The sequence below is a fragment of the Ornithorhynchus anatinus genome, chromosome 5 (genome assembly GCF_004115215.2).
Source record: "Ornithorhynchus anatinus isolate Pmale09 chromosome 5, mOrnAna1.pri.v4, whole genome shotgun sequence".
In the NCBI taxonomy this organism is placed as follows: domain Eukaryota; kingdom Metazoa; phylum Chordata; class Mammalia; order Monotremata; family Ornithorhynchidae; genus Ornithorhynchus; species Ornithorhynchus anatinus.
The window spans coordinates 23,737,091-23,750,770 of record NC_041732.1 but is presented as its reverse complement, the minus strand read 5'-3'; the positions used below and the strand labels follow the sequence as shown (position 1 = coordinate 23,750,770).

Genomic DNA, 13,680 nt, shown 5'->3' with positions numbered 1-13,680 from the left:
CATCTTCATTATATTGTTTTATTGTATTTTCTAAGGGCAGCTCCTCTCCCACACAGGACTAACAGTCTAAGTAGGGGGGAGAACAGGTATTTAGTCCCCATTTTACCATTGAGGAAACTGAGGCACAGATAAATTAAGCAACTTGCCCAAGTTCACACAGAAAGCAATTGACACATCTGGGAATATTACCCAGGTCCTCTGATTCTCAGGTTCATGCTTTATCCACCAGACCACAGTACTTTATTTCATTTTACATTACAAAAATCCCTCAATTAAATTTTGCTAGAGACATACAAACCCCCTTCTAAGTTGTATTTCTACATTATGACAAAACATTGTCCCATTAACATTACAATTTCTTAGCAATTTGTCCTCTCTTCTTTTCAGTTATGATTACTCTGGGGTGTTCTGAAAGAGGTAAATAAACTGCTCAATGTTGCTGGTCCATTACCTAATTTGGAACCTTGACCGAAAGGGACTGTAATTTCACTCATGGAGTTTATGCCTTTTGTGAGCCAAGAAACAAAGGGAAAAGTGTAGAAGAAAACGTCTGTATACTAGAGGAAAATAATCAGGGATATTGGACTCCATCTAGATTGGAAAAGATGGTGAGAGCAAAGCCAGAGCCAAACAAGGTAAACTTGATCAATATAAGATCAGAAGAAAGAAAAACATCACCATATAAAATTTGATCATTCTAGAAGGGTTTGCAGCAAATAACTTTTGTTTTCTAGGCACAGAGTCCTGAACTGACAATGTGGAATTTCAAATGTGCAGAGAGGAGAAAAGAGTTTTGTGGGGCAGTTCTAGTGCTGAGATAAAGTGCAGGGATGTGTAATGAAAACAAAAGGAAAACAATCTTAAATGATGTAATCTTTATCTTCCCCCAACTGCTTGGCTTTCATGTCATGTGCTCAATCAGAAAAGTGTCACAAAGGTCTCCCTTTTACTTTAATTTTCTCTTTCTGCCCTTCCCTTCTTGTCTTCTCTCTCTCTTTCCCTCAGCCTATTACATGTTCCAAGCAGCATGGCCTAGTTTAGGGACCACAGGACTGGGAGTCAGAAAGGTCTGGGTTCTAACCCGGGCTTCACCACTTGTCTGCTCTGTGACCTTGGGCAAGTCACTTGACTTCTCTGTGCCCCAGTTACCTCATCTATAAAATGAGGATTAAGACCGTGAGACCCATGTAAGAGATGGACTGTGTCCAACTTGATGATCTTGTATATACCACAGCACTTAGTATGGTGCCTGGCACATAGTAGATAAGCGCTTAACAGATCTCATTATCACTATTATAATTATGCTACCGAATAGCTTCAGAGAGATAGAGTGTCTTGAGGGTGGGGACCATGTCTTCTAACTCTATTGTACTTTCCCAAGTGCCTAGTACAGTGCGCTACACACAGAGAGCACTCAACAAATACAGGTTGATTGACTTATTGAACTCCAATCACTTTTAGTCAGAGATACCTTTCTACAGGTGATCCAGAAATATCTCATGCTAAAAAAAAGAGTGTCTGACTGGCCCTTGAAAATCTACAGATAGACTGATCTCCACTAAATTCTGGACTTTTTTACTTGTGAGTCACAAATATCACAGACTTCAGAATTGAATACGGTTTTGAAGAAAAAATGTGAAACCTCCTCTATTTACTTGAGATTTGCCTCCTCTCTCCTATCCCCCACCCCTTCTCATAGCTGTAGAAAAAGAAAAAGAAGTCATTATGGTTTAGAAGGAAGATAGAGATATATTTAGGCTGTTCTGGGTGCCTTCGTTATGACACCAAAGAGAAAAGCTGGAACTCCAATCAGTAGTGAGTCCTTGTCTTTTGAACCCAGAACAGAGATTTGGCAAACCCTAAGATCACTGAGATATAATGAAAGAGGAAATGCATGTTTCTTAATCTCTTGATTGTGAGTTTCAAATAAAGTAGTGAAGAAAGTGATGAAAGAGGAATAAAATGGCACTTGGATAATTTTACTCCAATTATGTATTCAGGTGTTAATTTAGATTGAGACACGTTTCCATTCAGAAACACGCAACCATGGAGATTTTTTTTAAATACAAAGAATCCATGACCTAGGATAAATGGAGGGTTAAAAAATCACTTATTGCAGGAACTTTTGATTAATAATTTTCTTAGGATGAGGGAGGTTACACATCCAGTATCTTTTCATTTCAAATTACAGGAGTGGAATGAAATTCAAAAGTGATTCAGTAGCACCAACAAATGCAAACTGCTTTGCTGTCTTACTTTCTGACTCAATATCTCTCAAGTTGTAAATTTCAAAGCTATTAAAAATAATTTTTAAGGAGGCTGGGACTAAAGCTGCTAATGAAAGGTATTAACAGACCACTGAAAACTGGCTTTCTGTATATATATATTTCCTCCCATTCTCTGAATGCACAAGCAACTTTGTTCGAGCAGGGGTTACTAAAAGTATTGGGATGCTCATTCTGTTGAAAATCACTGGGTGTAAGAAGAAATAGTGATTTCCATGACATTTCAAGATACACTTGTGTAGTTTAGAGGGGACATCTGACAGAACAGTAATCTATCTGGTTTACTTTAAGCTCTTACTCATGAGATCTTTGACCTTTTGTGGCTGACATGCCCATAACTGGCACAGTGATAGACAGGGACCCCACAAACAATGAATTCTGCCTTTGTACTTTGAATGGTAACATTTTGCTATGGGTGATAGGCATTTATAGATTCTTTCAGAATTCACTGTAGTTCCATAGGAATTCCATTGTAATTTATCATTGTCTTTTTGTGGCTTAGAATCTCACCTCCTGATTGGCCCACACTGGGTTGGTATTACTCTACAAAGCCCTGAAATCTCATCACTAAGAGCTGGGTTTGAAATCCATATGCCTCAAGCCAAAGGGGAAATTGAAAACAGCAAAAAGAAATACTGTCTCTGTCCTCACTTGCAGGGTCACTGACAGAAGAATAATGACTAAAAAAAAATAAAATAAAAAAAATCCTGAAATGAAAGTACTGTCTTTCCCACCTTTAACTCTGATACTCCTGAAACCGTAGCTTTGTCACTGCAGAAGAACTGAATCGTCAGCAGGAGCAGGTGAATGAGAAAATGTGGCCATTATCAAGGCAAATTAATTTGTCTGCACCAGCCACTCCAGTTAGAAAGTGAGGAAGGAACAGAGAGAAGAGATCTGAAGGGTACAAGCACAGCCAAGAAGGCAGCATTCAGGGGCTCTAAATGCCCTGGTTGGCCATAGCTTTAGAATATATATGAGACCCTCTTGACAGTCCATTACCTGGATTCCAGGTTTCCAGCCTGATATGGCAATTTGGCTTCCCCTCAGGGCTATTTCAGACCAAACTAGCCCATCGTTTTTGAATTGTTCCCTTTCCAGGATCTTCTCTAGCTTTATAAAATAAATATCCTAATTGGCATCATGAAACAAAAACTTTCAGATGAAAACTAAACCATACCCAGCAACAGGGTGAGTAGATTCGAGAAATTCCATCCAGGTTTTGTCCCGAAAAACAGCCCGATTTCCCAAGTGCAGTCAGACAGTCAGTAAGTCAGTCGTATTTATTGAACACTTACTCTGTGCAGATCACTCTACTAAGCTCTTGAGAGTACAGTTTAACAATATAACAAACACATTCCTTGCCCATAACAAGCTTACAATCAAGGCTGTAAATGTAGGCTTTTCAACAGCCATCTTGGTCCCTTTTGACTTTTTTTCGCTACTTGATAGTGTATGCCCCGTTGGAATAATTACTTTTGAAAGTAAAGTGTAAGGGCATATAAAGTAAAGTAAAAGTAAAGAGGAAGGGAGTATATATGTATATTAGAGTAGTGTAGAAGTAGCACAATTTTTCACCCACTTGGTGTGGTGCTACTGTTCTAGGCATTTAGGAAGTACAGAATAATGAAATGAACCAGGTCCCACACCACAAGGATCTCACACTCTACTAGGGAGACAAACATAAAATCCACTAGACTGTAATAAAAATAATAATAATTATGGTATTTGCTAAGCGCTTACTATGTGCTAGGCACTGTATTAAGCTCTGGGGTAGATCCAAGGCAACTGAGTTGTACACAGTCCCTATCCCGCACTGGGCTGACAGTCTTAATCCCCATTTTACAGATGACGTAGCCGAGACTCAGAGAAGTAAAATGACTTACCCCAGATCACATGGCAGAATCATGGTGGAGCCAGGTTTAGAACCAGGTCCTTGTGACTGCCAGGCACATGCTCTATATTCTAGGTGACACTGCTTCTCTAAACTTCTTGAGGGCAAAGGGTCATGTTTTCCTACTCTATTGTAATAATAATGATGGTACTTGTTAAGCGCTTACTATGCGCCAAGCACTGTTCTAAGTGTTGGGGTAGATACAAGGTAATCAGGTTGTCCCACATGGGGCTCATAGTCTTTATCCCCATTTCACCGATGAGACAGGGAAACACAGAGAAGTTAAGTGGCTTGTCCAAGGTCACACAGCAGAAAAGTGGCAGAGCTGGGATTGTACTTTACCAAGCACTCTGTAATAGGCTCTCTACAGAGTAAATCCTCAATAAATACTGTTAAGTGATTGATTAATACAAATATTTACAATTATATGGGTAAAAATACATTGATTGAGAATACATGTATGATAATAATAATTGTATCTGTTACGCTCTTACTATGTGCTAAGCACTATTCTAAGCGATGGGGTAGATACAAGGTAGTCAGGTTGTCCCACATGGGGCTTATACTCTTAATCCCCATTTCACAGATGAGGTAACTGAGGCACAGAGCAGTTAAGCAGCTTGCCCAAGGTCACACAGCTGACAAGTGGTGGAGCCGGGACTAGAACCCACATCTTTTGACTCCCAAGCCTGGGCTCTTTCCACTAAGCCTCACTGGTTCTCCTATGAGTGCTAGGTGGGTACTAGACTTGGTTAAGGGTGTTGGGAAACCAGTTGGGGAAAGCATGCTGCAAGTGGGATTTTAGGAGGGACCTGAATGTGGGGAGAACTGTGGTCTGTCTGTCGTGAGGAGGAAGGGAGTTCCAAATTGGAAGAACATTATGAACAAAGGGGATGGGGGCAGGTGAGTTGAGAGTCAGGAATAAGCAGCATGGCCTATTGGTTAGATCATGGGTTTGGGAGTTCTAATCCCAGCTCTGCCACCTGTCTGCTGTTTGATCTTGGTTGCATTCTCTGACCTTCTCTGTTTCTCATTTACCTCATCTATAAAATAGAGATTAAGACTGTGAACCCCAAGTGGGACGTGGACTGGGTCCAACTTGAATATTTTGTATCTACCCCAGTGCCTGGTACATAATGAACACTTAACAAATAACCATAAAAAAATGGTTATGGATGTAGAGGGGAAAGTTTCAGAAATTTAGATGATCCAATCCTGGCTGGATATTCAAATTGGCTATCATTATATGGTTCCTCCAAACACCCCGGTGCTACTGTTGAAGACAAAATAATTGGCTAAATATACTAATGGCATTGTTCAGGATTTATGTTCTTATGTCTGTCTGTGTTTGGGGTAGATACAAATTAATCTGGTCAGACAAAGTCCCTGTCCCACACAAGGCTCACAGTTTAAGAAGGAGGCAGAATAGGTAATGAATCCACATTTTACAGTTGAGGAAACTAAAGCAGAGAGAAGTTAAGTGACTTGCCCAAGGTCACACGGGAGGCAAGTGCAGACAGTACGCATTTAATAGATACAACTGAATACATAAATGAAGTGGCGGAGCCAGAATTGGAACCCAGGTGCTCTGACTCCCAGGCGGTGCTCTCTCCACGCTGCTTCCCAATTAGAAGATTCCAGTCTTCTAACTGGAATCCCTATGTCTGATCAAGATCAAGATCTCTAGCCCTAAACCTTCCAGAAGCAGGGATCTTCAGTTCAGCCACGCGGGAATTACACCACAAACAGGAAAAAACAAAAGGGAAACAAAAGAGAGGCAAGATCCAAATACAAGTTGCAAGTTGCAAGAGAGGCAAGATCCAAATACAACAGAGGGCCTGAGGAGGAAGATTGAAAGTAGCCCAGTCAGTTAGAGGTGCTTGAAAATCAAGCATGGTGGAGGCTGGCGAATGGATCTACGGGCCACTTGCTTGTCTCCTTGCCAGCAGTCTGGTGGTCCTAAAACCTGTTCGAGCAGGGCAGAACCAGTTCAAACTTGGTGCAGCGTCTGAGGGGGGCTTTAGCGAAGCCTAAGTCCACTAATGTCTACCCTGTTGGCATGCCTCTATAAGGTGGCTCCCATTTCTGGCCAGAGGGCAGAGTCAGTGGCCACCAACTAGGGTGGCCATGGATCTGGCCTGGTTACAAGTCGAGCTATCTTCAGGCTGATACATCATCGGGCGTCTTTGGTTCTCTTTTTCTATTTTAAACTTCCACCTTCCTGCCAGCCCTACTCCTTTCACTCGACCCTGGGGGCTTGGAAGCAATGCTGAATGACAGGTACTTGGGAGGGAAAATAAAATGGCTAATTATGCCATTTTATTGAGTTGCATCATTAATGAAACGTTGGTAACCTATGTGCATTACTTCCAGTCTGGCAATGGGAAGTCCAGTATTTCCTAGAGCCACCAGTGGCCACCCAACCACTTGATGGGACGCAAAAACATTGAGCACTCCTATGTCGACCCCTATTCCTTTAACTCCAAACAAGGAATAGTCTGTCAGGTATAAAACTAGGCAAACAGACGTGATTTCAATGGCCCTGGGGCTGGTGAGGGGAGTGGGGAGGGTTGTGACAGTTGTCATGGAAACTATAACCATCACTGCAGTTTTCTCTTGAGAGTCCTCTTCCCTCTGCTGCCTTAAAGCCTGATATGGTTCCCTGCACCGGGAACCTCCCTATCCCTAACACTTGAGACTGACCCTCACTTGTTCTTTGCTCCTGAAGGGGTGAGTGGACAGCGTTCTCCATTTGGACTGCATGTCTTCTGATTAGCCTTTCCTCAGGCTCGAGAAAGGCCCTATGGAGAGTGTTGGGGAAAAATAAATAATTGGAGTGGAAGCTGGGGGATCTTAATGCAATATAGTTTTGCAAATAAAGGAGGGAAAAGCAGATCGGGGTAATTGGATTCTGCTGCTTTGCTGTTTCAGCAGCTGAAAGCAGTCACTATACCCAGTTAGGCTTTTATTTAATCAGACCCTCTGAACATGCAAGATCAGGAAAAATGCATCCCCCATCCCCCAATATTTTTTTGGGTCAGTGAATTTTTGAAACAGAGACTACTTTAGTCTCAGGACAGCACTATATATTGAGTTAATTTAATTCCGGCAACAAGACAATAACAAAGACTAATTTACAATATAATTCTTCCGATATTAAAATTTTAATGGAATTGTTGTCACAGAAAATCATGACATGAGAGTTTTTATTCAAGCCAATGCTCGATCCTTTTTCAATCATTTTCATTCACCTAAAAAATTGCTTTTTAATCAAATTTTAAAATCGCTTTCCCCACACCCTCTCATCCATCTTCCTTGTTGGAAAATGTTAATAAAGGGAGCAATTCAAATGTTAAATCAACAAAAACTTAATTAAAATAAAATAGAAATATATCAGCTCTATTTCTTCCTTTTCTGATTCATGACGTTATTGCTTTATCAATCCCCTCCCCAGTTGGCTAGCAATAGGAAAACAACCCATCAATCAATCACATTTCTTGAGCACTTACTATGTGCAGAGCACTGTACTAAGCACTTGTGAGAGTACAAGGTAACAGAACTGATAGACACATTTCCTGCCTACATGGATAGCACTAAGGATAAAACCATTGGCCCATCCATCCAGTGTTCTGTAACCAGTTATGTGATGATTGTCCTTTTTGACATCCATCCTAATGGATTATGGTGCAGACATTTAACATTCCTAACTTTCACCTCCACATTTTTAACTCTCTATCTAGTAGCTCATTATGGGCCTCCTGTCCCTGAAATGAACAAATTCCTCTTGAGTTTCCTCATGTTTCCCAATTGCAAAAGCTTCTTCTGGTAACAAGGTAGTTTCCATTTCAATACTAATCCAATTGATTGTAAAATCCCCAGGGGTGAGAACTGTGTCTTTTGCTTATAGCTCACTATACCAAGCACTAATTACTGCCTTCTACACTTAACAGACACTCAATAGACACCATCAATAAGTTTGATCGATGGATGGATAAGTTCATTTGCATACCACCTCCTATAGGAAGATGTGTTTCCTTTGATCTTTTCAAACTTCAGTGGGTTACCCCTTTGCTCTGGTGGTGTGGGATCTGGTAAATAGCAATTCTGGTTGACCCTACCCACAACGACTGTGGTTTTATAAATGTCTACATCGTCCCCAGGCTTATTATGGAAGTTGCTCTCTCTACCCGATGACCTTGTTTGCCATTCTCTGTACTTTCTACCACCCAAGTGTGTCTTTCTTTAAAAGCAGTGCTGTATTTCAGGAATATCTGCACCACAATTTTATAGAGTCCAAACTCTCCCTTTTGTTTTTGTTTTTATGTCCTTCCTATTGGTGCCTAGCATTTATTGATATTTTTTAGACTCTGGCCCACATCAAAATAGTGATGAGGAAGAAAGAGTAATTCTAAAGAACAAGGAGAGGAAGAGAGGAGGGAAATAAGGAGGGGAAAGGATAAAGAAAGAGACAGGGGAAATCAATCAATAAATCAATCAGTGGTATTTATTGAGCATTTACTATGTGCAGAGCACTGGACTAAGTGCTTAGGAGAGTACAACAGAATTAGTAAACACATTCCCTGCTGATAAAGAGCTTACAATCCAGAGGATAAGGATGGATCTGATGATGATAAATTCCCCTTCAAGAATGAACAAGTCTTTGTCCTGAAACTTTAGGACTTAGAATTTTCACGGAGGAACGGATTATAGTGTTAATGATTTCTGCAGCGCTTCTCACACTCACTTAGACCTTCTAGTCTTGTTCCAACTATTTAACCCTTTCCCTTCACCATTGGAATAAAGCAGAGGTTGAGGTAGGCCCAACGGCTATTCAATCTTTGGCTAGTATTATCTTCGAACTGAAGGACAGCTCTACTAGTAGATTCAATCTATTCTATGTCACCAAGCTTAGGGATACTATAGGGGATGTGGAAGGTTTTGAAGGACAGATCTATTGGAAAAGCTAGGGTGGTTTTCCCAGACTTTGGTCCAGTAGTGGCAGGTGGGTACCAGGAAAGGAGGATGTCCTTTATTTGTCTGTGGATAGCCCTGAGGTAGCTGGCAGGAAGATAGCTGCTGCTGAGGCAGGGTTGAGTGAAACAGGAACAAGAAATTAATTCTGCTCCACTCTCCCTCCCTGCCAACAACCCCAAACAAAAAGGGCCTTATGGGGCAAAGGAAGAGAGGAAGATCTTGAAGAGGGCCCACAGCTGGATGCTGGAACCTCTAATAGTGTGGCTTAGAGGAAAGAGCATGGGCTTGGGAGTCAGAGGTCATGGGTTCTAATCCTGACTCTGCCATTTGTCTGCTATGTGACCTTGGGCAAGTCACTTAACTTCTCTGGGCCTCAGTTACCTCATCTGTAAAAATGGGGATTAAAAAATGTGAGTCCCACGTGGGACAATCTGATTACTCTGTATCTACCCCAACACCTAGAACAGTGCCCTGCACATAGTAAGCACTTAACAAATACCATAAGTATTATTATTATTAGTACCAATGAAAGCAACAAGGGGCCAGAGGAAACAGGTAAAAAATATTGAAAATGCCACTGCCCCAAAATCTATCATCTAAGTTCCTTGAAGACAGGGATCATGTTTACCACTTTATTGTATTGTACTCCCCTCCAAGCACTTAATACAGTGTTCTGCACACAGTAAGCACCCAGTAAATACCACTGAATGATCAAACTGATTGGTAAATAGCTCCCACTGCATTTTTGGGCTATAGATATCAGCATAAGTTCTTTAAAGTCATCTGGATTCTGGATATAGACTATTCTTGAAAACCTGAATAGTATTTCCAGCCCCTTGAGGACGCTCCTAATTAGAAGAGAAAGGTAGCTGGGGAAAATTCTCCAAAAATAGACATTTTTTAAAATGAATTTTTCTTATTTTGGGAGAAGATGATTCTTAGGTCAGGAGTCAGACCACCCTAGTCACCTCAATTCCCAGACAGCTTCCCATTCTGGACTCTTTCCCCATCCCTCCCATCGCCATTCCCCCCTCCTGGAGAAGTGGAGAATAAACCATATTTACCGTGCTGTTGCAGCCAGCAAAGCAGGCAGATAGGTAGGTGATCCCGTCGGCTCCACAAACCGGCGTGAAGGAATCAGTTTGGCATTTACAGTTATTATTGCATGGGGAATATGGGTTCAGGGCTACGCCAGGTGTTGAGCTGGAAGAGAGAAAAAAACAAAACAAAACCCAAATAATCCAGCTAGTTTCCCCAAGAAAAGGAACATGTTCATTCAGTCCATTAATATTTGGGCATCTAGTACAAAGAGTTGGTAAGAAAGGAGGCTGTGGGGAGGAGGTCAAAGTCCTCTTTTTCTCCATCCTTCCTTTTTTCCGGTGAAGAACTAGATTCAGTAAGCCCATGTCTAGCTCCTCCTTGAAAGGAGCTCTGCCTTTCAGATCTCTGTGGGCAGTACACTCCATAGGCATGTCCAACTGTTCTTCTTCTGGATAGGCATTACACTTGATCAGTCCCCTCTCAGACGGACTAACCTATTCTCAGAGAATAATTGTAGGTCCTGGCTGAGTTGGACTCAGCAAACATCTCCATTGTAGGTCAAAAACAGTTCTGGAAAAACCAAAGGAAAGGAATGGGGGCCCTGACTCAGGATGTTACCACCTCCAGGAAATCCAATTATGGAAAAGGACATTCTGGAGGACTGTGAAGAGATCAGAGATTCAAGGAAAAGCCCTTTTTAGAGTCCAGGAGAACAATATCCACAATGACCCAGATCTGACCTGTTTGGGCAAAGCAGTCAAATACGTCTCATTGAAACTCTGGCTGCTACTGTTAGCAACGTAAGTGAAAGATCACCTCCCTCCTCTAACACCAACCTACTCATTTCCCCTTTCTCTAGCTTTATCAACCATCAACCCTCTCCTCACTTCCTCCTTCCTACCCAGAACTCTGTCTCCTTTCACATCCAGCAGACCCATTATTAATGCCCTTCTGAGATCTTATCTTCTGCAGGAGGTCTTCCCTGACTTACTTCTCCTCTCTCCAACCTATTCCCTGTAGATTGTAAGCCCACTGTGGGAAGGGATCGTGTCTTCCAAGTATTTGTAATGCAATTTCCCAAGTGCTTAGTACAGTGCTCTGCATACAGCAAACGCTCAATAAATACCACTGACTGAGTGATTGATTGATGGATGAACTGGCTATTTGAAGAGACAAAAAGATCCTAGTCTTTAGAGAGCCTTCCTCAGTCACAATTATTTTACAGCTTCATATGTGTGGTTGGATTTATATGCTTTTTCTTATTTTCTTCCCTACATGTCATATATTTATACATATCAGTTATGCCCAGGGAGAGAAGAAATGAGCCTATAGAAAATAACTACCAAATAAAGATACGATACACCTGCATCCTCAATACTGTATTTTGTTAGTAGGAAGGGGGTATGATCAGTCACATAAACAGGTTCACCATGGCCCTGGAAGGGTGGTATAGCCCTAGGTATAAAGGGCTATATGTATGACAACAACAGTAATAATAATAGTAATATTTGTTAGGTGTTAATTATGTACCAAGAACTACACACAGAACTAGGGCAGATAAAAGACATGGTCCCTGTCTTACATGGATTCACAGTTTAAGTAGGAGCAAGAACAGATAATTAAATCCTCATTGTACAAATGAGAAAACTGAGGCCCAGATAAGTTACATGACTGTTCCAAGGTCACACAGGAGGCAAGTGGTAGAGCCAGGATTAAAACTCAAGTCCTCTATCTCCCACAGTCTCTGGGGCCCACAGACCACCACATCTATGGGCAAAAATGATTTGCTTTGGACTAGGGCCCGATTTCATTAAAGCATAACCTAACCTCACCCAAAGGATTGGGACCTGCAAGAATAGTGGGCTAGTTTGCTATTTGATTGAAATTACAAGTTGAAACAAGCAAGTCAGAAGACCAGTCAGTTTATAGGTAAGGATTTGTTTGTTTACCCATTTGAGGTCAAATTCCCATGCAAAGTCATTTACTGGGAACTGCCCTAGACTGCTATTTCACTGCTCAGAAAAGAGGGGAAAATGGGGTGGGCTGGTGAGCATGGCCATGATAATGCCATTTCATGTTGTTGGCTGTTGCTATGGCTAGGGATGGGGTTCTGGTTCAAAGATTTGAGTATCTGCTCTCCACATACTCAGATGGGTAAGAATAATAAGAATCACTGTAGGATTTGTTAAACACTTACTATGTGCCAAGTACTGTACCAAATGTACCAAGATACAAGATAATCAAATCCCACATGGGGCTCTCAATTGAAAAGGGAGGGAGAACAGGTTGTAAATCTCCATTTTACAGAGGAGGAAGCCCAAGGTCACACCACATGGTGAGTGGCAGAGCCAGGATTAGAACTCAGACCCCTGACTCCCAATCCCATGTTCTTTTCATCAGGCCATGCTGACTCCCTTATATTTTCTCTTCCCCATGGGATACCACCCCATCCATGTTACCCCAATACTCACTTGTTTCCATAGGGAACAGTAACCCCAGCCACAGGCCCCGTGTCACAGCCCAGGAACAGGAAGGAGACGTAACAAGCCGTGGACACCAGGTTAACTAACATGGCCATTCGAATGGCTCCTAGAGCAGAAAGACTGAGCTTCTTCACGAGGAGGCCTCCCAAGAAGATCCCCAGACATGCACATGGAATAGCAGTCATCCCTAGAAGGGAAAGAAAGGATCAAAGATTGTTCCTGGAGGAACTAGAAGGCTGACAGTCAAGGCATATCAGCCCCAAAGAACAAATATATTTCTCCAGAAATAGTTCACACTTAATGACAAGAGTTCCAGTGATGGATCTAACACATTATAAGGTACCAACCACAGCAAAGAGGTGATTCATTCAATTCTTCAGACCTCATTAAAAGATCCTAGAATTTACCAGTCTACTTTAAAAAAAAATCAACTCAATTTACTTCATAAAACATAAGTACTTAGAATTTGAGCCTCATGTGGGAAGGGGAACTGTTCCAACCTGATTATCTTGCATCTGCCCCAGTGTTTAGAACAGTGGTTGGTATATAATAATAGACTGTAAGCCTGTCAGTGGGCAGGGACTGTCTCTATCCGTTGCCGATATGTACATTCCAAGTGCTTAGTACAGTGCTCTGCACATAGTAAGTGCTTAATAAATACTATTGAATGAATGAATGAATAGTACTCATTAAGCATTTACTATGTGCCAAGACTGTGCACTTATTAGTACAATAATGGTGATAGTAATGATAATAATGATAATAATGAAAATAAAATAATCATAGTAAATTAATCCAGAATGATTCCTCACTCAATAAATAGTTTTTCTCTCTGGGTGATTAGTAATCTGCAAGGCTGCAGAACTGACTGTTATTTTACTAGATGAGACTACCTTTTCATGTTTTATTTCTACATGTAAAGGTTAATATTGCCTGTTGAAGCCTATTCGTTTCTAAAACCAGGGACTGGAGTTGTTTTTTCTTGCTTTCAAGAGACATCAAT

At 41.4% G+C, this 13,680-nt stretch overlaps 1 protein-coding gene across 2 annotated transcripts in view; it reads right to left on the bottom strand.

The window, feature by feature from the left end:
- The window catches only part of LOC100074422 (solute carrier organic anion transporter family member 3A1), a 67,750-nt gene that overhangs the window by 16,625 nt on the left and 37,445 nt on the right, over nt 1-13,680 (bottom strand). For both annotated transcript variants that reach the window (XM_029066239.2, XM_029066240.2), the window contains exons 4-5: nt 12,666-12,864; nt 10,218-10,356 (exon numbers count right to left, since the gene is read on the bottom strand). In XM_029066239.2, coding sequence (XP_028922072.2) covers nt 10,218-10,356; nt 12,666-12,864 — 338 coding nt within the window. The remainder of the gene's footprint in view (nt 1-10,217; nt 10,357-12,665; nt 12,865-13,680) is intronic.